Raw genomic sequence first — 25,109 nt, forward strand, 5'->3', positions numbered from 1 at the left:
TCCTTACTTACAAACAGCCCATCCTCACAAACAGCCTATCCTTACAAACAGCCTATCCTTACAAACAGTCTATCCTTACTTACAAACATCCTATCCTTACAAACAAACAGCCTATCCTTACCAACCAACAGCCTTTCCTTTCAGCACAAAACCTCTCAACAAAACAAACAGCCTATCCTTACTTACAAACAGCCTATCCTTACAAACAGCCTATCCTTACAAACAGTCTATCCTTACTTACAAACAGCCTATCCTTACAAACAGTCTATCCTTACTTACAAACAGCCTATCCTTACAAACACACGGCCTATACATACAAACAAACAGCCTGCCCTGACCAACAAACAGCCTCTCCGTTCAGCACACAACCTCTCATCAAAACAAACAGCCTATCCTTACAAACAAACGGCTTATCCTTATAAACAGCCTATCCTTACAAACAGTCTATCCTTACAAACAAACAGCCTATCCTTACCAACCAACAGCCTTTCCTTTCAGCACAAAATCTCTCAACAAAACAAACGGCCTATCCTTACTTACAAACAGCCTATCCTTACAAACAGCCTATCCTTACAAACAGTCTATCCTTACTTACAAACAGCCTATCCTTACAAACAGTCTATCCTTACTTACAAACAGCCTATCCTTACAAACAGTCTATCCTTACTTACAAACAGCCTATCCTTACAAAGAGTCTATCCTTACTTACAAACAGCCTATCCTTACAAACACACGGCCTATACATACAAACAAACAGCCTGCCCTGACCAACAAACAGCCTCTCCTTTCAGCACACAACCTCTCATCAAAACAAACAGCCTATCCTTACTTACAAACAGCCTCTACACACAAACAGCCTATCCTTACAAACAGCCTATCTTTACAAACAGTCTATCCTTACTTACAAACAGCCTATCCTTACAAACAAACGGCCTGTACATACAAACAAACAGCCTATCCTTACAAACAGCCTATCCTTACAAACAAACGGCCTGTACATACAAACAAACAGCCTATCCTTACAAACAGCCTATTCTTACAAACAAACAGCCTATCCTTACAAACAAACAGCCTATCCTTATTTACAAACAGCCTAGATCCTTACAAACAACCTATCCTTACTTACAAACAGCCTAGATCCTGACTTACAAACAGCCTATCCTTACAAATAAACGGCCTGTACATACAAACAAACAGCCTATCCTTACAAACAGCCTATTCTTACAAACAAACAGCCTATCCTTACAAACAAACAGCCTATCCTTAATTACAAACAGCCTAGATCCTTACAAACAACCTATCCTTACTTACAAACAGCCTAGATCCTGACTTACAAACAGCCTATCCTTACAAACAAACAGCCTATTCTTACAAACAGCCTATCCTTTCAAACAAACAGCCTATACTTACTTACAAACAGTCTGTTCACACAAACAGTCTATCAAGGATTCACACAAACAATATATCCTCACAGCCTGTCCACACAAATAACCAATCAACATAAATAGCCTATTCCAATGCGAACCAACAAACTAGCCACACACAAACAGCCCCTTCTTACAAACAGGCAATCAACACTGAAAACGTCATATCTTCAAAAACAAACAGTTGAGATGTTTATAAACCACTCAGCTTGTGCACTTTAACATGTACCACAATCTCACAATCTTGCACACTTTTACATGTGCCAGCATGTCACAAGCTTGTATGCTTTAACATCTGCCAGCATCTCACAAGTATGTACACTGTAACATGTGCCAGCATCTCACAAGAATTTACACTTTAACATGTGCCAGAATCTCACAATCTTGCACACTTTTACATGTGCCAGCATGTCACAAGCTTGTACACTGTAACATGTGCCAGCATCTCACAAGTATGTACACTTTAACATGTGCCAGCATCTCACAAGTATGTACACTTTAACATGTGCCAGCATCTCACAAGTATGTACACTTTAACATGTGCGAGCATCTCACAAGTATGTACACTTTAACATGTGACAGCATCTCACAAGTATGTACACTTTTACATGTGCCAGAATGTCACAAGCTTGTACATTGTAACATGTGCCAGCATCTCACAAGTATGTACACTTCAACATGTGCCAGAATCTCACAATCTTGCACATTTTTACATGTGCCAGCATGTCACAAGCTTGAACATTGTAACATGTGCCAGCATCTCACAAGTATGTACACTTTAACATGTGCCAGCATCTCACAAGCATTTACACTTTAGCATGTGCCAGCATGTCACAAGCATGGATGCTTTAACATGTGCCAGCATCTCACAAGCATGTATGCTTTAACATGTGCCAGCATCTCACAAGCTTGTATGCTTTAACATGTGCCAGCATCTCACAAGCTTGTATGCTTTAACATCTGCCAGCATCTCACAAGTATGTACACTTTAACATGTGCCAGCATCTCACAAGTATGTACACTTTAACATGTGCCAGCATCTCACAAGCATTTACACTTTAGCATGTGCCAGCATCTCACAAGTATGTACACTTTAACATGTGCCAGCATCTCACAAGTATGTACACTTTAACATGTGCGAGCATCTCACAAGTATGTACACTTTAACATGTGACAGCATCTCACAAGTATGTACACTTTAACATGTGACAGCATCTCACAAGTATGTACACTTTAACATGTGCCAGCATCTCACAAGTATGTACACTTCAACATGTGCCAGAATCTCACAATCTTGCACATTTTTACATGTGCCAGCATGTCACAAGCTTGAACATTGTAACATGTGCCAGCATCTCACAAGTATGTACACTTTAACATGTGCCAGCATCTCACAAGCATTTACACTTTAGCATGTGCCAGCATGTCACAAGCATGGATGCTTTAACATGTGCCAGCATCTCACAAGCATGTATGCTTTAACATGTGCCAGCATCTCACAAGCTTGTATGCTTTAACATGTGCCAGCATCTCACAAGTTTGTATGCTTTAACATCTGCCAGCATGTCACAAGCATGTATGCTTTAACATGTGCCAGCATCTCACAAGCTTGTATGCTTTAACATGTGCCAGCATCTCACAAGCTTGTATTCTTTTACATGTGCCAGCATGTCACAGGCTTGTACACTTTTACATGTGCCAGCAAGTCACAATCTTGCACACTTTTACATGTGCCAGCATGTCACAAGCTTGTACACTTTTACATGTGCCAGCATGTCATAAGCTTGTACACTGTAACATGTGCCAGCATCTCACAAGTATTTACACTTTAACATGTGCCAGAATCTCACAATCTTGCACACTTTTACATGTGCCAGCATGTCACAAGCTTGTACACTGTAACATGTGCCAGCATCTCACAAGTATGTACACTTTAACATGTGCCAGCATCTCACAAGTATGTACACTTTAACATGTGCGAGCATCTCACAAGTATGTACACTTTAACATGTGCGAGCATCTCACAAGTATGTACACTTTAACATGTGACAGTATCTCACAAGTATGTACACTTTAACATGTTACAGCATCTCACAAGTATGTACACTTTAACATGTGACAGCATCTCATAAGTATGTACACTTTTACATGTGCCAGCATGTCACAAGCTTGTACATTGTAACATGTGCCAGCATCTCACAAGTATGTACACTTTAACATGTGACAGCATCTCACAAGTATGTACACTTCAACATGTGCCAGAATCTCACAATCTTGCACATTTTTACATGTGCCAGCATGTCACAAGCTTGAACATTGTAACATGTGCCAGCATCTCACAAGTATGTACACTTTAGCATGTGCTAGCATGTCACAAGCATGGATGCTTTAACATGTGCCAGCATCTCACAAGCATGTATGCTTTAACATGTGCCAGCATCTCACAAGCTTGTATGCTTTAACATGTGCCAGCATCTCACAAGCTTGTATGCTTTAACATCTGCCAGCATGTCACAAGCGTGTATGCTTTAACATGTGCCAGCATCTCACAAGCTTGTATGCTTTAACATGTGCCAGCATCTCACAAGCATTTACACTTTAGCATGTGCTAGCATGTCACAAGCATGGATGCTTTAACATGTGCCAGCATCTCACAAGCATGTATGCTTTAACATGTGCCAGCATCTCACAAGCTTGTATGCTTTAACATGTGCCAGCATCTCACAAGCTTGTATGCTTTAACATCTGCCAGCATGTCACAAGCGTGTATGCTTTAACATGTGCCAGCATCTCACAAGCTTGTATGCTTTAACATGTGCCAGCATCTCACAAGCTTGTATTCTTTTACATGTGCCAGCATGTCACAAGCTTGTATGCTTTAACATGTGCCAGCATCTCACAAGCATGTTTGCTTTAACATGTGCCAGCATCTCACAAGCTTGTACACTCTAACATGTGCCAGTATCTCACAAGTATGTGCACTTTAACATGTACCAGCATCTCACAAGCATTTACACTTTAACATGTGCCAGCATGTCACAAGCATTTACACTTTAACATGTACCAGCATGTCACAAGCATGTATGCTTTAACAAATGCCAGCATCTCACAAGCATGTACGCTTTAACATGTGCCAGCATCTCACAAGCTTGTATGCTTTAACATGTGCCAGCATGTCCCAAGCATTTACAACAATCGGGTGTGGAAGGTTAGCATACTTTGATGGACATTCCGTTGATTCCATCCCTTGTTCTGTGTATTTATTTTCCCATTTTATGTCTCAGAATATTTTCTGTTGCTTCTACGATCATGGTCACAGGATAGCATGGTATTATTTTGTTAACTCGTGGGATGCCTTTTCCTAAAATCAATGCCAGGCAGGATATGACTAAAACCGCCACTTGGTAACCTCTGCACTTTATGCTGAAAAGTGTTTTCGTAAGCAAGGGGGTCATCAAGGTATATCTGTGTTGTCTTAGTTCCAATGCGAGCTAGAAACACACATTCACTGAGCTGTGCAAAAGTTGTTGGGGTTTCCAAAACCGAAAGCCATGACATAGAACTGCCAAAGTCAGTTACAAGAGTGTGTCATGTTCTCTTTGTCTGCCTCAAATGGTGGAAGCCCACACTCTTGATAGATCATCAGGGCATTCACAAGTTGTGAACATCTCTGTGGTCAGAGACCAATCCCTGACAGATCAACTCTACAATCACAGGGTGTGAAAATTTCCACCGGGCAGCCAAGGGAATTAACACACAACAGTGAGGACAACAAGGCTTTACCCACTTGATCACCTTTCCTTGGAAATACTGTATGACATTGAGTCGAACTCCTGCATCCCTTTCCAAAGTCATTCATTACCAATCACGTGAAGATGTAATAACAATTCACAGCAGGGTATTCAACATTAAAGTTTGCCTCTTCTTTTAAATATCAGCTCAGTGCATAAAAATGACTTGAATGGCTACTAAGACCACTACTACTACCCTAATATTTCCACCCTCTTGTTGGGTGTCTGGAGAACGTTTTCTGCCCAAGTCTGTCCTAAACTGGCTTGCCACCGCAACTGGCCAAATCACGTGACCGATGACATTACAAATTGCTTTTTCTGTGGACTATTTTATCCCGAGATGACCCTCAAAAATTTTCATACTGATCGGATGTGGTTTTCTACATATGTAGTTATGACGTCATAATGAGGACATCTATGACATCATAAAAATCACTCTCATTCTCCATAAGGAGTACTTGCTATGTGCCAAGTTTCAATTTTTTCCTTGGTGCGGTTTCAGAGATACAGAGGTCCAACGTTTTTCTGTTTTTCCAATATGGCTGCGTGACGTCGTGACGTGACGTCACGTGACGTATGACGTCATAATTATCATAAAAACATTCTACATGAGTAGTTGCACCAATGGTGAAAATTTTGTCTCAATCCGACAAGCGGTTGCAGAGAAAAACACGAAAGTTCTGTGCGGACAAACAGACAGACAGACAAACAAACAAACAAATAGACAAACGGACCCAAATGCAATACCCTCTCCTTCGGCGATGGTAAAAAAAACAAAACAAATACAACTGGAGGGACACTCAGTGGAGTGCATACCTTCGCCACGTAATGCCTGATCCACGAGAACATATCGGGCCCAATATGTTTTTGAAATATCATGCGATATAATCGATTTTGGCCCTATCTCTCAATGGTAAAAAAATCGCTTTAAAAATTATCAGATCTGCAATTGGATCTTCACCAAAATTGAATAAGTTCTTAAGGTGTCCACCAAGTTTCGTCCACAACTTTTTGAGATATCATGCTATATATCATTTGTCGCCCCTTCCCTCAATGGTGAAGAATCACTAAAAAATTCTCGTAACCGGATCCGGATTCGGATCTTCACCAAAATCTAATAAGTTTGCCCTTTTCACACACCCAAACCCAACTTGCCCACCAAATTTCATCCAGATCTGTCCACAACTTGTTGAGATATCTGCACACAGACAGACAAATAGAGAGGGGTGAAAACGTAACCGCCTTCATCTTCAGTGGTGGAGGTTAAAAAAAAAATCTATTTTTCCCCATTTTCAAAAATACGTTTTAAATGGTGTTTTGAAACAAAAAAAGGAGGAAAAAAATTTTTACATAGTGAGTTTTGGAGCAAAAAAAATTTAAAAAAGAGAAAAAAATATTTTAAATCACCAGTTTCGAACAAAAAAAAATGAAATAAATAAGAGAAAAATGTTTTAAATAGGCAGTTTTTGAAAAAAAACAAATTGGGGGAAAACAGCAACCATTTTGGTGTAAAAAAACAAGGTTAAAAAAATAGCAGCAAATCTGGTGTGAGGAAGCAAAGTCTAAGAAAATAGTGAAAAAATAGCAACCACTTTGGTGTAAAACAAACATCCATCCATTGGGACCATACTCTGTGCAGAGCGTTGGTGCTGCCTAAGCAGTCTCCTTAGCTATTGGGCACAATCCTGGACAGGTTGCCACTCCGACAAAGGTAAAACAAAAAAGTACAGAAAAATAATGAAAAAATAGCAAACAATTTGGTGTAAAACAACAAAGTATGGAAAAAATAGTGAAAAAATAGCAACAAAATTTTGAAAAAAAAACAGTCAGGAAAAAAATTCGGTACCAAAATCACACTGCAACAACTGAAATCTCCAGAATAGTAAAAAATATATATGTCTAAAATTGGAAAGGAAACCTATCTATTTGCTATTTTTTTGGGGGGGGGGGGTAAAAAATGTTTTAAATAGCACTGAAATACCCAAAATAAAATAAAAATAGCCAAAAAATAGGAAGAAAAAAATTTTTTTTTGCTTTCTGCAAATAGACGAGGGCAAGCTCAACGTATGATCCAATGTGGCAAGAATTTGTAGTTTGTTCATGGCACGGTGATAACTTGTGTTCTTTACACAAAGGACACGATGGGATCTTCAACAGCCACCAATTAATTTAACGTCCTCTAATTAACTTACTACGGGGAATGCAGTTTTAACGTCCATTCAAGAGACTGTACACATTGATGCATCACCCTGCATATAAAACACCAGATCGACAATTTGTAGCTGGTCACGATTCTAGCCAAGACTAGACAGCAAAGAGAGAAGTGCAATTGTAAATGTGTGGAAGTGTGGAAGAGACAAGTGCACAAACTTTAGGATATCCTGCCAGCACTATATAAATGCCTTGTATGAGGTGTGTGAAAGGTTATCTGCCTGATAGAGATGTAGGAAAAAAAAAAACACCAGTGTTTGTTCAGTTTCAAGGTTAAATTGTAAAAACCATAGTTTGTAAAAAAAAAAAAATTCATCCAACATTGTTGCACAAACATGTTGGAGAAAAAAGAATGAATGTTTTAGTCTGGGAAATTTCCATGTGCTGTTCGTATACACGGATGGGCTGAAATGTGTCAAGAAAAGGACTGTTTGCAAGGAGTTCATCCAAGTGGTGAAGCACCCAGGTGATGGTGAAGACGTTGAGCTTGAGACATTGAAACTTTCTCAAACTTTCCCGGTATTCATATTGAAGAGACAGTAGGAATGTGGGTGAGAGTAAGTGTGTTCGAAGTTCATGTTTTAGTGATTTCAGTAGTTGTTTATTTTTCTTTTCCTGTTCTGCAGACCATGCAGCAAAATCATCTTGTTGCAGGAGTGGGATTGAGTTTGGAACAAAGTTCGACAATGTACAAATATTTGGTCAAACCGAACAGCAAATATTCCCAAAGTAAAATAAACAAAAATGGCAAGTATACATCTTGTACATGTCATGTTGCAGACTAGTGTGAATAAATGGATAGTTGATTAGATATCTGAGTTTTTGACTCAATCTTTTCTCTTTGGAGAGTCACATTTGTGATATCACATCTTCAGGTATTTTCATTTTCAGCAATGTTCAATGGGATTCCTCCCTACTACGATAGATATGTGTGTATTCAATCAGCACCAACGTTTATTGTCAGTGTCTGGGTCTTGAAAGACTATGGTCATGCTGTGTGAGATTTAATTCCAAAACTAACGAGAAAGCATCTCAAAATGTAAAGCCCATCTGAATCTGCTTTGACTAACCTTGACGAAACTTTTTGTTTGTGATGATCGGTGGTATCTTTATTAGGATAGCCTGTTTATTTGTAGAGAGGCATTGTTCTCTAAGCTTTGTACTCTAAACTAAACGACGAAAACAGATAAAAAAGAGTAAATTTTATAAAATTAGTGTTCTCCATATTCTCGTAAGAATGATTTGTGGAAAATTTGATGACAAAAACTCAAATGGTAAAAAAAATTAAAAAAAATGTTATAGCCTGGACTGACACACATAAACACACAGATGCAATTGCAAAACTCTTGTCTCCGACTGCGTTGTGGACGGGCTAATGAGCAGCACGATTGGTCGATTCAAATAAAGCACTTGAAAAGTCACCTGGCCTCGGTTTTGAGCAAACTTACGCCTGCCCTTTTTAATCTTGCTTTCCCACAGAAACAACAGACCAAGAAGGCAGGCTCACCAACTGGCCAAATAATTTAATAATCGTCTTACTGCCAATAACAAAACACATACGTGGTACAATATTGTCCGAACTTCTATGCAGGATGGACATACAACACGAACAAATGATTTCTTAACCCCCTCTATTGCCATGCATCTTTTTTTACAATGGAGGGAAGGAAGGTGAGAGGAGGGAGAAGCAAGAACACATCAAAATTGCAGGATGAATAAGTAAATATAAAGCTTGCCCTTGGATGGCAGATAGATGATGCTGCTTCGTGCTGGTGGGGAAAATGGTGTCGGCTCAAGGGTCCAAAGCCAATGGGGGTGTAGGAGGAGGAATCAGCTGGTCCGCAATAATTTTGCATTGTCATCACAATATGACTCATAACTCATTTATTACCAGTGATAACTACATCAATTTGTTATATACCTCGCTAATAATAAACTTTTGGGATTGTGTTTGAAGATAGTAACACCAATACTTTGCCTCAGGCTCACTTCAAGGGAATTCCATAACTTTGGTCCAGTATAAATATGAGTTTTGTTTGAAAAGGAAGTTCTTGTAAACTCAGTCACTGAAGGTGGATGGAGGTTATGTTTTCACCCCTGTCTGTCTGTTTGTTTGTCTGTGAGCAGGATATCTCAAAAAGTTATGGACTGATTCAGACAAAACTTAGTGGACTGGTTGGGTGTGTGACGAGGACGAACTGACTCAATTTCAGTGAAGATCCGGCTGCAAGAGTTTTTAGTATTTTTAAAGTGATTCTTCACCATTGAGAGATGGGGCCAAAACGATATAATGTACTGTATGGCATGATATTTCAAAAAGTTGTGGATGAGTTGGTTCAGTGACAAAAACAGGCTGATTCGATTTTGATTCAGGTACGGATCCAGATTCGGCCTCTCAGAGGGATCCAAAATGTAAACTGTTCAGCCTGGCAGAGGTATGTGCGCTACCAAGTGCCATTCCAGTTTGTTGTCAATGGTACATATCAGCTTGTCTTGTTGGGTAATTATGAATGACTTTATTTTAAAGAAAAGTTTGAGCAAGTTTCTGGGGCATCTCATTTAGATTTAGCCAGAACATTAGTAAGACCATATAAAAATTGTGTCGTTCTTCTATTTTCGGAACCATATTATCATAAAAAGAATATTTGAATGTGCTTGTGAACCTTCACCGCATATAATTCTGATGACCCTTTTGTGTAACCCCAATATTTTGTCCATGCCTGGTGTTCGCTGGTTAGGGTGGTGGTCTTGGGATCCTAGGATCCTGAGTTCAAATCCCACTCGACTGTTGAAGTAATACCAGGTGGGGTTGATTCTGCCTGTCATCCTTCTGAGGTCGGCAAAATGAGTATCAGCTTGCTGGTATCCTGTGTCGGAGTGGTGACCTGTCCAGGATTGTACCCAATAGCCAAGGAGACTGCTTAGGCAGCACCAACGCTCTGCACAGAGTATGGTCCCAATGGATGGATGGCCAAGGAGACTGCTTCGGCAGCACCAACACTCTGAACAGAGTATGGTCTCAATTGATGGATAGATTTTGTCCAGCTCTAAGTTTTAAGGAGTTGCCCCAAGCAAATATGCAGTAATTCAGTTGAGACAACATCAAGATGGAATATAGTATACCAGCAGAGGTACTTGCACCTTGTGCGGAAGGAGTTTAGAGTTTAGCAAGAAGAAGTTTATTTGTAATACCGCCTACCACCGGGTGGCGCTATACGATACACATTTATAGAGAGAATTGGGGTCTTCCCCACACCCTGAACCCCCTACCCTGAATGTTTGAAAATATTTTCTTGCATCTCCATTTGCCAAGAGGATTCCAATGGTATGCAATATGATGGGGTTACTACCCATGGGGCACATTCTATCGATGGACAGACAGACAGACAGAAAATACAAATATATATATATATATATACATATATATATACATATATATACATATATATACATATATATATATATATATATATATATATATATATATATATATATATATATTGTTGCGGTTCTAGGAACTGCATGCATGCAACAGAGAGGTGTCCCAAGACAGTTATGCCATTAATATACGTGTGGATAGACCCCTTCCTTTTGTTTAGTGGGACAACGGGGAGTGCATTGCGATGATCGAAAGTTGGGGTTATTAAGTCATTTTCCCCTCCATTTCATTCCCACTCTTCTTTTCTTTTCTGAGGCAAAATCCGTGACGTGTGCTTGGTGCTGGACTGTCGCTTTGAGCTTCCACAACAACCCATGGTACCCTCCCTTCCGATCACTCCTGAGGTAAATCTGCTTGCTGCACGAACATCTACCCGAAACCCGACATGTGCAGCGAGTCACATGCATTTTCGCTGTAAGGTGGGTGGGCTGCCGCGCTGCCGTGGAGGATCTGCTGCACCAACATCGACCCAAAACCCAGCCCAAGCTGGCGGACCACGTGACGGATCGGGGCCAATCAAAGCGCCCGATTCTGGCGATGACGACAAATTCGGCATGACCCTCCCGAGCTTCGGGCTCTATAAAAGATGGAGAAGCTCCTCCGTCTGGGTGGTGTGGTGTGGTATGTGTGACTGGTGTGAGTGTTTTCACGCGGTGTGTTCCTGCTTCTCATCTCCGCCAACACGACCTCGACTCCTGCTTCTCGACTCCGCCCACGTGTCGCCTCGACGAACCGCCTCCTGCCTGGTCCCGCCCACTACTCCACCCTCGCCCTCTGGACTCCGCCCTTCTCCACTCAAGCTCCTCCTTCAGAACACAGGCTCCACACGTATGGTTTGGGCCAGAGACAAGGCGACTACTGTCGGGTACTGCACCATGGAGCACCCCTCCCCCGAAACGCCCAGGTACCGAGAGCATAACCTCAACCCCTCCATTGCTGCAAAAGTCCCTTCTCATTGGGGTTTTTCTTTCTGTGTGTGTCTGAGTGTGCTGGAATCTGTCTGCTAAGTAAGTCTGAAGAGGATCATTATTATTGTTACTGTTATTAATCTCGCGTCAAGTCTGCTCTGTGTATGCTTTCGTAAGTTGCTTGTATTATTGTCGCACTCCACACCTCTCTCCTCTTTCCCTGCGTTACATACCCCAATAAATCTTTTTTTTGTACCCTCCCTTCAAAATCCTATTCATTGTAGGACATACGTGGTATGTGTGATTTATGTTTGTGGACATACGTGATGAACCGGACCGCAAGGATGGCGTCCTTGCCTGCTTAATAAATTATTATTATTAATAGGAATGTTCCCTACTCGTCTTTGTCTTTTCTCCCATTGGTCCAGCATGGTCCGAATCCTACTCTTGCCGGTACTTTATTCCCAACGATCCGTTCCTTTTAGCCAGTACATCCTTGGCAGTGTATCCGATCTGGAAGAGTGATCCGGTTTGGACAAGGCGTACCGAAGGCATGGTTCCCCGGTAATGAAATCACGTGATTAATTAGGTAACTCAATTAACCAATAGACGGGAGGAACCCTAGGTCATGCGGTTGAGTTATTGGCGTCCACGGTTGGTTAAGCGACCTGCCGCATCACGGAATTATCCGTGAGTGACGGCCTTCAATTCCGGAGAGTCTTGTGGGAATCGACGTATCTTAACCAACCGTGGATGCCAATACCTCCACCGCGTAGCGTAGGGTCTTTTTGTCTAGAACCCATTTACCTAATTAACCCCGCGGTGTCATCTACCAGGGAAACACGCCCTCGGTACATCTTGCTCGAACCGGATCACTCTACCAACAACCAACTACCTTTCCGGTTCGGATGCAGCCGAACGGAACTACCACGGACGTACCGGCTAGAATGAACAGAATATCGGGAATAAAGACCCGGCTAAAACTCAGATCCGAACCATGCTGGACCAAAGAAGGAAAAGACAAAAATGAACTGGGAACATTTCTACAATAATTTATTTACACTAAAGCGAGGAAAGTTATGTGGTACAGGTAACAGGTTTATTGGGGTGTTATGCAGGGGAAGATGAGAGAAAGATGTAGTGTGACAATTTTACAGCAACTTATAAAGCAGACACAGAGCAGACATGTCGCGGGAATAATACAGGCAAGATTTACAAGGTTCGAATAACTTATACAGATTCTACTTAAAGACGGTGCCACACACTCAGACACACACTCGGAAAAAATAAACCCAGTTGAATGGCAAAGGACTTTTTCAGCCAGGGAGGGAGTTGAGGTCGCAGTTCTCGGTACCTGAGTTCCGGGAAAAGGAATGCTCCGTGGTGCGGCACCTGGCAATGATCGTACGGCTTGGTCCACGGCCGCCTGCATGGAGACCTGGTCGGCGAAGGAGCCCGGGTAGAGTAGAGCGGAGTCTGAGGCGGAGATCCCAAGGTTTCCAGCTTACTCCCAAGACAACTCACTTTCCAGCTCACCAGACAACTCACTTTCCAGCTCACTTGCTCTCACTCTCTGCTCTCTACCCTGAGGATGGTGTCGTAATTTATAGATCACCCTCAGTGGGGAGGGGCCTTGGTGAAGCTGACGTCACTGTTCACCCTGATTGGACGGGGCTTCCATGGGGCCGCCCTTTCTGGGCGGAGATTTCGGCCATACCGGGAAGCCTGCCCACTGCACACGTGTGGACTCGCCAAAAAGGAACTACTGCAAGAGGATTTTGCCTCGGACAGCGAGTCGCCGGTTGGGTGCGTAGGCGAACAAGCGTTGGTTCAGCCCATGTGAGAGGAAGGTACTGTGGTTAATGATGGAGGGGATATAAAGTTTTATTTATCTCACTAAAAAAACATCGCAATGCACCCCTTTAATTTCCCACCAAAATCAAGGAGGGATTCTATCTACTATACAGATATACTTAACGGAATAACTGACTTCGGGCCAACTGTATGTATGTATACGGTTCCTAGAACCGTAACAATATATATATATATATATATATATATAAAAAAAAAATATATATATATATATATATATATATATATGTCTTCTTCTTCTTCTTCTTCTTTCGGCTGCTCCCGTTAGGGGTCGCCACAGCGGATCATCCGTATGATCCGCATAGTGATTTGGCACATGTTTTATGCCAGATGCCCTTCCTGACGCAACCCTGGTCGCCTCTTACGACACAGGGATATGGTACACCAATTTTAACCGGGGTATACACCGGGCCCAGTATACTGGTACTCATTTCGCCGACCTCGGAAGGATGACAGGCTGAGTCAACCCCCTGGTGTATTAATTCAGTGGCACAACGGGGCTTGAACTCAGGACCTTTGGGATCCCAAGCTGCTGCCCTTACCACTGTGCCAACACCAGGCTTTATATGTATATATACATATATATAGTCAAAGCTCGTTACTATGCCACCTCGCTTCTATGCCACTCTCGCTATGATACCACTTTTGCTCGGTCCCGACAAAATTCAATACAAAATAAATTTACTATGCCACCCCCTACTCTCGCTACCATGCCACTACTGTGTGACTGTTAAAAGGCACGAGTCGTGAAAAAGTCTGTATTGCGCAGTGCTCGATTATCACACTCACGTCCAAAGGCGAAGCGACGAACTACAGCCCAGCTGCGCACAACATAACTCAATACGTACGTGCATAGTCAGACTGTGTCAAAACACGCGATTCTTCTCCCCGATGCCAGCCACAACAAGCCAATCACAACACGCACAACGAGACACAAAAAAGCGCGAGCACACACACAGACACGCAGGCACACGTACAACAGTGACATCATTTTTTTTCAAATTCAGCCCATAATGTCAGCTCAGAAACGCAAGCGAACCGACTTTACGCTGAAGGAGAAGAAGGAGATCATCGATGCCGCGAAGAAGGAGCCGAATCAGTCCAAGTTGGCCAGGGAGATTAGCAAGAAATGGGGCGTCGAAGTTAAGAGAACCACCGTGAAGGGCATTCTCAGCAAGAAGGATGCAATCGAGGCTGCAATCAAAGCTGGATTTCCATCGAAGCACATGAAGTTGACGCAGGCTCACGACCCGAAGCTTGATGAGGGAGTGCTCATGTGGCTGAAGCAATCAAGAGGAAAGAATGTGCCTGTCAGCGGCGATCTGATCAAGGAGAAGGCGATTAAACTGGCCGAGCTGATGCACATCCCAGACTTCATGGCGAGCGACGGTTGGTTGGGCAATTTCAAGAAGCGCCACGGCATCACGTTCAAGACAGTGCAGGGCGAAGCTGGAGCGGTGGATTCGCAATCCATTCTTGAGTGGCAACAACAGGTTCTCCGGCCCTTACTCGGGCAGTTCTCCGCAGACGACGTCTTCAACCTGGACGAGACTGGACTCTTCTGGCAGCTGCTTCCGAACAAGACCATGGCTTTCAGGGGAGAGCGGTGTACTGGAGGAAAGAAAAGCAAGCAAAGGATCACTCTTCTGGTTGGGGCAAACATGAGCGGCAGCGAGAAGTTCCCTCTTCTGGTGATTGGCAATTCCAAGAAACCCCGTGCCTTCAAGAACAAAGAGATCCCGGTTAAGTACAAGGCGAACTCGAAGGCGTGGATGACGGCGGAGCTTTTCGAGGAGATGTTGCGTGCGTGGGACGGACGACTCGGCCAGCAGGGACGCAGAGTGCTGGTCTGTCTCGATAAGTTCTCTGGCCACCCTCCCGAGCTCGAGCTGAACAACATCCAACTGGTCTTCTTCCCACCCAACACGACAGCCAATTCGCAACCAATGGATCAGGGAATCATAGAGAACCTCAAGCGCCACTACAAGAAGCTCCTGCTATGCCGCCGGCTTGAGGCCATAGACGAGGGAAAGGAGTTCAAGTTCACGTTGCTCGACGCTCTACACGTCGCCCGGCGTGCTTGGGAGCAGGTCGGCAAGTCGACGATCAGGAACTGTTTCGCGAAGGCCAAGTTCATCGAAGAGGAGATCCAAACTGAGCCACAGGATGCGGAGCTGCCCGACATCTGGGAAGCTCTGCCTGCCGAGGAAAAGATGCACGAGAACGAGGAGATCGAGCTGTCTGACTTTCTCGAAGCCGACGAGCGCCTCGCGACTGGCGGGTATTTCACGCTGGAGGAGATTGCGGAGGAGATTCTGTGCAGTGAGGAGCCGGTGGAAAGCGAAGATGATGAGGTAACTGTCGAGGAGGAAATCGTTCCGTTCGAGGAAGCCCAGCGCGCTTGTAGCACCGTCCGGAAGTTCATGCAGCAGAGAAGCGGGAAGCCCGGTGTGATGCAAGCGTGCGATCGGCTAGACAACGAGATGCACGAGATCCGCCGAAAGAAGATGCGCCAGCCGACGATTCTTGAAAGCTTTGTGTGTCGTGAATTTCTCGCCATGCCATATGTTAGTGTGTGAACTCTGTTAGTGTGTGTATGTTCTCCGTTCGCTTAGCTTATACAACAGTCGTGCCTTTTACTTGCTGGAATAAATTTTGTCTAAAGATTAACTACAGATGGGTAACTTGAGAAAATAAGGCCGTTTTTACAAAATCTCGTTACTATGCCACTCTCGCAACTATGCCACTTTTGCTCGGTCCCGACGGGTGGCATAGTAACGAGCTTTGACTGTATATATATATATATATATATATATATATATATATATATATATATATATGTATATATATATATGTATATATATGTATATGTATATATATATATATATGTATATATATATATGTATATATATATGTATATATATATATATATATATATATATGTATATGTATATATATATATATATGTATATACATATATATACATGTATATACATATATATATATATATATATATATATATATATATATATATATATATATATATATATATATATATATATATATATATATATATATACAGTAAGTCGTCGACTTACGACCACGATCGGTTCCGACCGACCAGTCGTAAGTCGATTTGGTCGTAAGTCGGCCAACCTTTATTTTTACCTTTATTTATAGTCTATAGGCCTATGCAAAAATTACCGCATGTATATTATACTGTATAATGATATAATAATCATCTGTAAGTCATATTTTATTAACATTTTCTTTGTTCAAGTCAAACACTGCACTACTACAGTACAATAGGTTTAATATTTGCAAAAACATACATTGGTTTAATATTTGCAATTTCTTCATTTCGTGGATAGGCCCGGTCCGTTGCGTTGTTATAATTGTCGATCGCATGAGTGCAGAACCTTTCACAGCTTCACGAATCCTTTCTTTGTCTTTCAAAATCGTCGACACAGTAGAGTGTGATAACTTAAGATCACGTGCAATCGCATTCACTTTCTTTCCTCCTTCGTACTGTTTGATCACCTGCATTTTCGTGGTGAGATCAATGGCCTTTCTTTCCTTCTTGGCAGGTTGAGGAGTAGAAGATAATTTCCTCTTGGTCGACATCTTGGGGGTTTGAAGTAAAAAATTTTACCGAGACCACACTAACACGCAGCAATGGGGCGGATGCTGGGGCGGAAACTGAGCAGTCTGAGTGGGCGGACACGCGGAGCAGTCTGGTCATAAAGTCATAAAGTGGTCGTGGTCGTAAAGTGGTCATAAAGTCGATCAGTCGTAAGTCGCATAGATCGTAAGTCGACGACATACTGTATATAGATATACAATTGAAGAAAAACTGATTTAGAAAAAAAACAATATTATAACATACAGTGTTTATGACAAATATTTTGAGAAATCTATTTGCATAAGTATCTTTTATGCATTTTCATAATCAATTCTTCTTCAATTATGAGTCCAATAAATATTTTTCAATGAATTATAAACTTATATCATAAAATAAAATAGGATGAGGAAGCACAGAGACCGGTGGGATATCTTTGAGGTATGCACACTCACCTTTGAGCTGTCGAGCCTGGCATTTGAAATAAAAGAGGACCAGGAAGTGGGTGACAAGATTACCATGTACAACTTTCGACAGACCTGAACTTGAGTTGCTGAAAAAGATAAAAATTAGTTTCTTTATATTTAATAACAATCTATTTGCCTTGAATCACTCAGATGCATGCTGAATTTCCACATTGAGAGTATCCAATAAAATATTGACATCACCGTGAGAAAAAAAGGTTGGGATCATCAGAAAATAGGATTAAGGACAGTACATAAGGATGAAGGGCAGTTAAGAAGTCCTTCCCATCCACGTTTCAATACAAATGTTCATTACAATACCAATGCCAATGTTAATGTTTCAAAACAATAATAATGCCAATGCTAACATTTCAATACAACACTAATACTATTGTTATATTTCAATACGATACTAATGTTTCAATACAATACTAATGTTCAATACAATACTAATGTTCATTACAATACTAATGCCAATGTTAATGTTTCAAAACAATAATAATGCCAATGCTAACGTTTCAATACAACACTAATACTATTGTTAATATTTCAATACGACACTAATGTTTCAATACAATACTAATGTTCAATACAATACTAATGTTTCAATACAATACTAATGTTCAATACAATACTAATGTTTCAATACAATACTAATGTTCAATATAATACTGATGTTTCAATGCAATACTAATGTTCAATTTAATACTGATGTTTCAATACAATACTAATGTTCAATACAATACCGATGTTTCAATACAATACTAATGTTCAATACAATACCAATGTTTCAATACAATACTAATGTTCAATTTAATACTGATGTTTCAATACAATACTAATGTTCAATACAATACCGATGTTTCAATACAATACTAATGTTCAATACAATACCAATGTTTCAATACAATACCAATGTTCAATACAATACTGATGTTCAATACAATACTAACGTTCAATACAATACTAACGTTCAATACAATACTAACGTTCAATACAATACTGATGTTTCAATACAATACTGATGTTTCAATACAATACTGATGTTCAATACAATACTAACATTCCATACAATTGTAATGTTCAATACAATACTAATGATCAATGCAATACTAATGTTTGCAGTATTTCCCATCAACATTTTAACACGTACTAATGTTCCTTTTCAATTGGCTATAAGCAGTTTGAAGTTGTTGTTCCATCACAATCCCACAACAAAAGAAAAATGTCAAAAGATATCGTGATGCTAAACCAGACGAGGATTGTGTTGTCATATTGTGGCATCGTAATGTGGTGTCATTCCTACCTTGTTTGGTTTTTCTTTTGTAATTTCATCCCTCTATGTTTTTGCATTTTTCTCAAAATGTTTTTACCCCCGTTGGGTCTTCCACCCCACTGGGTCTAAAGGCCCGGTCACACCTTGACGTTTTAGCCAACGTATGCCAATTTTTGAATTTTTTTTCTAAAACGCTGGCACACGTTGAATACATTATGGGTAAGTTTTGATAACATTGAGAGCACGCTGAAAAACACTGCCATACGTCGTTGTACGCTGGCTTTAAACGTTGTACTTTTTGGTTGTCCTCAAATTTTTTCATGCTTGAAATTTCACGACGTATGCCGGCGTATGACTCACACGTTCCGCTACGCTGGCCACAGGTTGTATGCACGGTCTGCGATCGTTGACAGATGTCAACACATGCTACTTGTAAGTTAATCATAAGTTGAGACACGCCGAGGTAATGTTTAGCGTACCCGAAACTTATTTCTAACCTATGATTAACGTGTTGTTGGCACGTTACGCGATCGTTGCCACACATCGACAGACGTTACTTTTAAGTTACTCATAGGCTGAAAGACGTCGGTATAATGGATCGTCCTTGCGTCAGCGTCCACGGCCACGGCCAGGACACTTATTTGCAGCATTCTTCAAACTTTTCTTCGGCATGACGAGGATGTTCACACTTCGATGTCTAGCTTGGCTATGATTCCAATTGTCCATCGGCAGCGTCTATTTAAAATAGTCGAGTTTGAGCGTTTTAACACGTTCAGAAGAAACGCTTCAAATTTCCAAACCCCAGTGTCAAAAAACAAAGGCGAGTGACAGCAATTTAAATCGTTCATTGTAAACAATGAAAATAGTTGAGTGGTACCGTTTAAAAGTCGTTGAGTGTAAAAAAAATCCAATTGTTGAGCGCAAGCGTCTACTTTCAATAGTGGGGTTTGAGCGATTTAGCACGTTCAATAGAAACGATTAAAATTTCCGAGCGCCAGCGTCAAAAAACAAAGGCGAGTGACAGCAATTTAAATCGTTCATTGTAAAAAATGAAAATGGCTGAGTGGTACCGTTTAAAAGTCGTTGAGTGTAAAAAAAAATCCAATTGTTGAGCACAAGCGTCGACTTTCAATAGTGGAGATGCAGCCATTTAAATCGTTGAGTTTATCATTTAAATCGTTAAATCGTTAAACGCAAGGACGATCCATCATAACCCACACCCTCCCCCTCACACTCACCTACTACTGCCAACATGAACAAACTACTACTAATACTAATACTAATACTAATACTGATACTGATACTGATACTGTTACTGCTGACATGGACATCGACTCAAAAAGGGCTCGAAAACACTGTTGGGTTCCCCTTTTATGAACACCATTTTTATATACCAATTCCCAAAACCGCTGGGAACACGTCTTTATATGGCAGTTGTAAGCTAGAAACACGTTAATTTTTTTTTTTTGTCGACCGGAAGACGTTATTGGAATACGTCTACATACGTCGATGTGTGTTGGGACTACGTAAAGAATTGGTTCAAAGCACGTCAAACATAAGTTAGAAATAAGTTTCGCGTAAAAAAGACATTACCGCGACGTGTTTCGACTTATGAGTAGCTTATAAGTAGCCTTTGTGGACATGTGTAAGCGTCCACATATCGTGTGTACAACCTATCCCCATCGCATGCAGAACGTGTGTCATACGCTGAGTACGTCGTAAAATTTTGAACATGTTTAAAATTTCTTGACGTACTCTACTTACTACGACGTATGATAGCGTACTTTAGCGTTGTACTCACGTATACCAAACTTACTCATACCGTATTTGACGTTCCCCAACGTTTTCGACACATTTTTCTTAGGTCGGCATACGCTGGCAAGATCGCCAAGGTGTGACCGCGATGTTGTCACTTCCATTTCTACGGCTGTTATGATTCGAATCATTGTGCGTCAGCCTTTTAATAGGCTACGTCACGACATCGTCGGCGATGCGTGCAACGCGCTATGCCTAAGTTAGACTATCGTTGGGCATCGGTTGTGTAGGCCGACAACAGGTTCAGCATTCGTTGGTATAAGTTATCTATAACACAACGAAACGTTCTGTGTCCGTTACCAATGCGTTATTCATAAGACCAAGTCACTATGAATACGTCCGAATCTTTAAAAAAAACATCAAAAGTTCAACGTAAGCCAGCGTTTTAGATACATTTTAATACGTTGCCATCGCTGGCTAAAACGTCAAGGTGTGACCGGGCCTTAAGCACCGTCGAGTTCTCTCTTTTCTTGTGTACAGTTCATTTGAACGTCTATTTCTCCATTATTCGTGAACAGGATTCGATGAAAATTGACAGGCATATACTAGACACATATGTGCAGGCACTAACTGAGCCCAAAGTGCGATTGCGGCCCTTCGGGCTGAGGAACGGCCCATTTTGGCCCATTTTCTTAAAATTGTTATTTCTCGGTTATTAGTGAACGGAACCAAACCAACCTTGACAGGTATATTCTACAGAACATTCCCCAGGCACTTACTGAGCCCAAAGTGTGATTCCAGCCCTTTGGGCCAAGAAACGCCCCTTTCGGCCCATCTTCTTAAAATTGTTATTTCTCGGTTATTAGTGGACAGAACCGAACCAAACTTGACAGGTATATTCTAGAGACCATTCCCCAGGCATTAACTGAGCCCAAAGTGCGATTCTGGCCCTTTGGGGCGAGAAACGGCCCTTTTGGTCCATTTTCTTAAGATCGTTATAAAAAAAAACCTAAATGCGCTGGGCGATGCCCAATGCAAAATTAAGTCGCAAATGGTGATATGAAACTAGCCTCACTCTTGTGAGGTGTTCTGGTTTCATTTTCTGATGCAATGAAAATCTTACCAAATTTCAGAACTATCCGTCGTCCGTGCTATCACTCACCTAAGAGTTGTACGAATGAACTCCCATGGGGTATGTTCACAATTCGAACTTATTTTTTCTTGTTTCTGCAATTTTTTTGTAAGTAATAAAATGCTTAATGTTTATACATTTCGTTCTGGATAATATGGAGTATGGCAATACTCCATGATACTACCGTACTCCGTGATACTGCAGTATTCCATGGTACTACAATTCAGATCAACATGTGTATCTAGTACATGTGATATAAAGTCAAGTAAGCACACTATGTTTGCTGCTTTATCGTCACTCTAAGTGCATACCTACCTTGGCTTGTTTTGCAATCCATGTAGCATCCTCAGCAGATGATAAACTTATAAATAACTTATAAAAAAATAAAAAAAGGTGGGGGGGGGGTGAGTGTGTCGATTTGTAAATTCGATTTGTTTTCATAAAATACTTAAACTATATATAAAATTATCTCCAGCTCGGTGTTGGCATGTGTGCCTTCCTGCACCCGTCAAAATAAAAGAAGAAGACGACTGAATATAAAAAGCTATACATTTTGAATGCGGACGGGCTTTGCATTTTGCATTTATATTTTCATCTTTCTCTTCATATGTTGGTGTATATTATTCAGTATTCAGCATCTATATAGGCTGTGATGAATATCACATTAACAATCTCCCCCTCTTTTCTCCTCATGCCGCCAAATTTTATACATATCCCTTAAGCGGAAGCGGTGGCCTTTGCTCTCACGTGTTTTATATATTTTAAAATTTTATTTTTCACATGCAATTTTTTAAAGTAATAAAATGCTTAATGTTTTATATATTTTGTTAATTTGGTGTGGATTAAATCCATCGATGTTATTAAATTGTTTTAATACTTGTTTGAGTTGATTTTGGTGATGGTTTGGATATATATCACTTTTGGAATGGTTCTGTCCACTGTCCATTTTTCCCCCTCCAATGATCCTGGCCTTGTTTGGTTGAGTCCACATTTCCTAATAAAATGATCAATGTTTGATATATTTTTAAATGTTGGGTTGTGTGCACTCGCCCAGAGACAAAGTAACTTCCTTGCATAAGAATCACCATCATGGCTTCAGCAGTTATTAAGGGAGGTTGGGCTACAGTTTTACATTGTTTTTAAAGGGGAAGAAGGACAAATTGGCAATTCAGTGATTTCCCCTTGTGGTACTTTAGTGATGTATTGTGGCAACTTTTTAAGTCTTAGTAATTCAGAAAAAGCTCGAGAATAAAAGTTATAGCTTTTCATTGCTTATGACTTCACTCTTTAGTAGTTTATGAGTGTATCATTGTGTACACATTTGAATGGGTGGCCATTTCTTCCCATATCCCTCTATATATGGAGTACTACCATACTCCATGATCCCTTCTCTCTTGCAGGTCATGGTGGTGGTGGTGGTGGTGGTGTGCCATTTCTAACAAGTAGTCAGTCGGACCCCACATCAACTATGGTGTTCACAGTGGATGAAAAGGTGAAAATCGTGACTTTGTGGTTTGAGACAAAATCCTATATGCAGGTGCACCAAGAATACTGTCACTATTACAATGTTCACACCTGTAATGGACCTTCCAATGGGAGCATTCAGCGGTTGTCGATAACTTCCAAGCACATGGAAGCATGAAAAATCAAAAGAAAGGCAACAGTGGCTGCCCACCAAGTGTGACCAAGGACCAAGGGAACATTGATCTTGTGATAGGTTCTGCAAACCAAAGTCCAAAGAAATCCCATTGTCGGTGTTCCTGAACACTGACGATCTCAGCCTCATCTGTGTGGTGCATTCTCACTTCTGAACTGAAGCTCTACCCCTACATCATATCTGTAAGGCATAAACTAACTCCAAATGACATGGCAAGCCAAGTAACAATGTGTGATTGGTTTAGTGACCGAATGGTAAGGTACCCAAATTGGATCAACTTCTTGTGGTTCAGTGATGAAGCACACTTCCATTTGAATGGGGCTGTCAACAATCACAACAACATCTTCTGCGGTGCTGAGCCTTTTGAGGAGGTGTCTGAGATGCCGCTCAAGGGCTCCTAGTCCAATTGCTTCTGTGCATTGAATGCCAGAAGGGGTTTGCTGGGACCGTATTGGTTTGAAGACGCCAATGGTAAGATGGTGACAGGCGAATGGTACCGTGAGGTCTTACGCTGATTCCATGCTAATGTCGCTCAACTACTGTCTCTAAACCAACTCAAATTTGCATGCTTCATGCAGGATGGTGCCCTATTGCACACTGCAGGTGAAACCATCGACTTGATCCACCAGCTGTTTGGAAATCGTGTCATCAGCCTGGGCACAGCACATGAGTGGGCGCTCCACAACCCAGATTTGAATCCATTTGATTTTTTTATTTTGAGATGCTGCCAAAGGTCAAGTTTATGCCAACAAACCTCGAACCCTGGTTTTCCTGAAGCAGTAGGTGGAGGACTACCATCAGGCTACCACTCCAGCCACCTGCAGACGAGTTGTGGAGAATTTTGGAGTCAGGATCAAAGCCTACTTGAACAGAAATGGATCACACATTGAAAATGTCAATTACAAGCAGTGTAATGAGTGCTTTGAAAATTGCATAGTGTATGCTTTACATCAATGTATCACTGAACTTGCTACCTTTTGTAATTTTCCAACAATACAACATTCAAATAATCCACTTTTTTTTTTGAAACACCCTGTACGAGTAATAGTCGAAGCAGTAGTCTTCTTCTTTTGTATTCAGCGCAAGTCTGCGGGGTCGCATCATTGGCTGAGGGCATGTGGAGTATATATCGAAACATGTGGAGTGATGCAATACCCTCTGGAGGTTAGGTCCAGGAATTTGGAATTTGTTCGCAGTGTCGGCAATAGCTCACCTACTCCCCTCGAAGGATACCGTGGGATCTTTCACATCCACCAACAAAAAAATTGTAGACAAGACGCCCGTTTAACATCCATCCGAGGGACAGCACACACATTGATGCTTGTAAAACACCAGGATGACAGTTTATAGCTCGGTCGGTTAGTAACAGTAGTAGTTATGATAGTGTAAGTGCAGAGTGTATTAAAAGGGATACCATGTCAACTATGTAAGAGCATAAGGAAAGGTGTAGGAATCCCTTCTGTTTGAATATCCCTCCTCAAATTGGAGATAAAGATTTTAAAATATTTTAGTTTAGGCTCATGGAGGAGCTAAATGACAGAGGGCAGCACAAGGTTTACAG

General features: G+C 41.2%; 1 protein-coding gene across 4 annotated transcripts in view; it reads left to right on the top strand.

Annotated features, from left to right (window-relative positions):
* LOC147033195 (uncharacterized) overlaps positions 1-25,109 on the top strand; it is a 119,619-nt gene extending 94,510 nt beyond the window's left edge. For all 4 annotated transcript variants that reach the window (XR_015055472.1, XM_085871321.1, XM_085871323.1 and 1 more), the window contains one exon: positions 23,292-25,109. Coding sequence is in view for 3 of the 4 variants with exons in the window: in XM_085871321.1 (XP_085727447.1) it covers positions 23,292-23,533 (242 nt within the window). In the remaining variant the exon portion in view is untranslated. The remainder of the gene's footprint in view (positions 1-23,291) is intronic.

This window comes from Eptatretus burgeri, chromosome 2 (genome assembly GCF_056783735.1).
Source record: "Eptatretus burgeri isolate ZD-2024b chromosome 2, Ebu_testis_v1, whole genome shotgun sequence".
Taxonomy (NCBI): domain Eukaryota; kingdom Metazoa; phylum Chordata; class Myxini; order Myxiniformes; family Myxinidae; genus Eptatretus; species Eptatretus burgeri.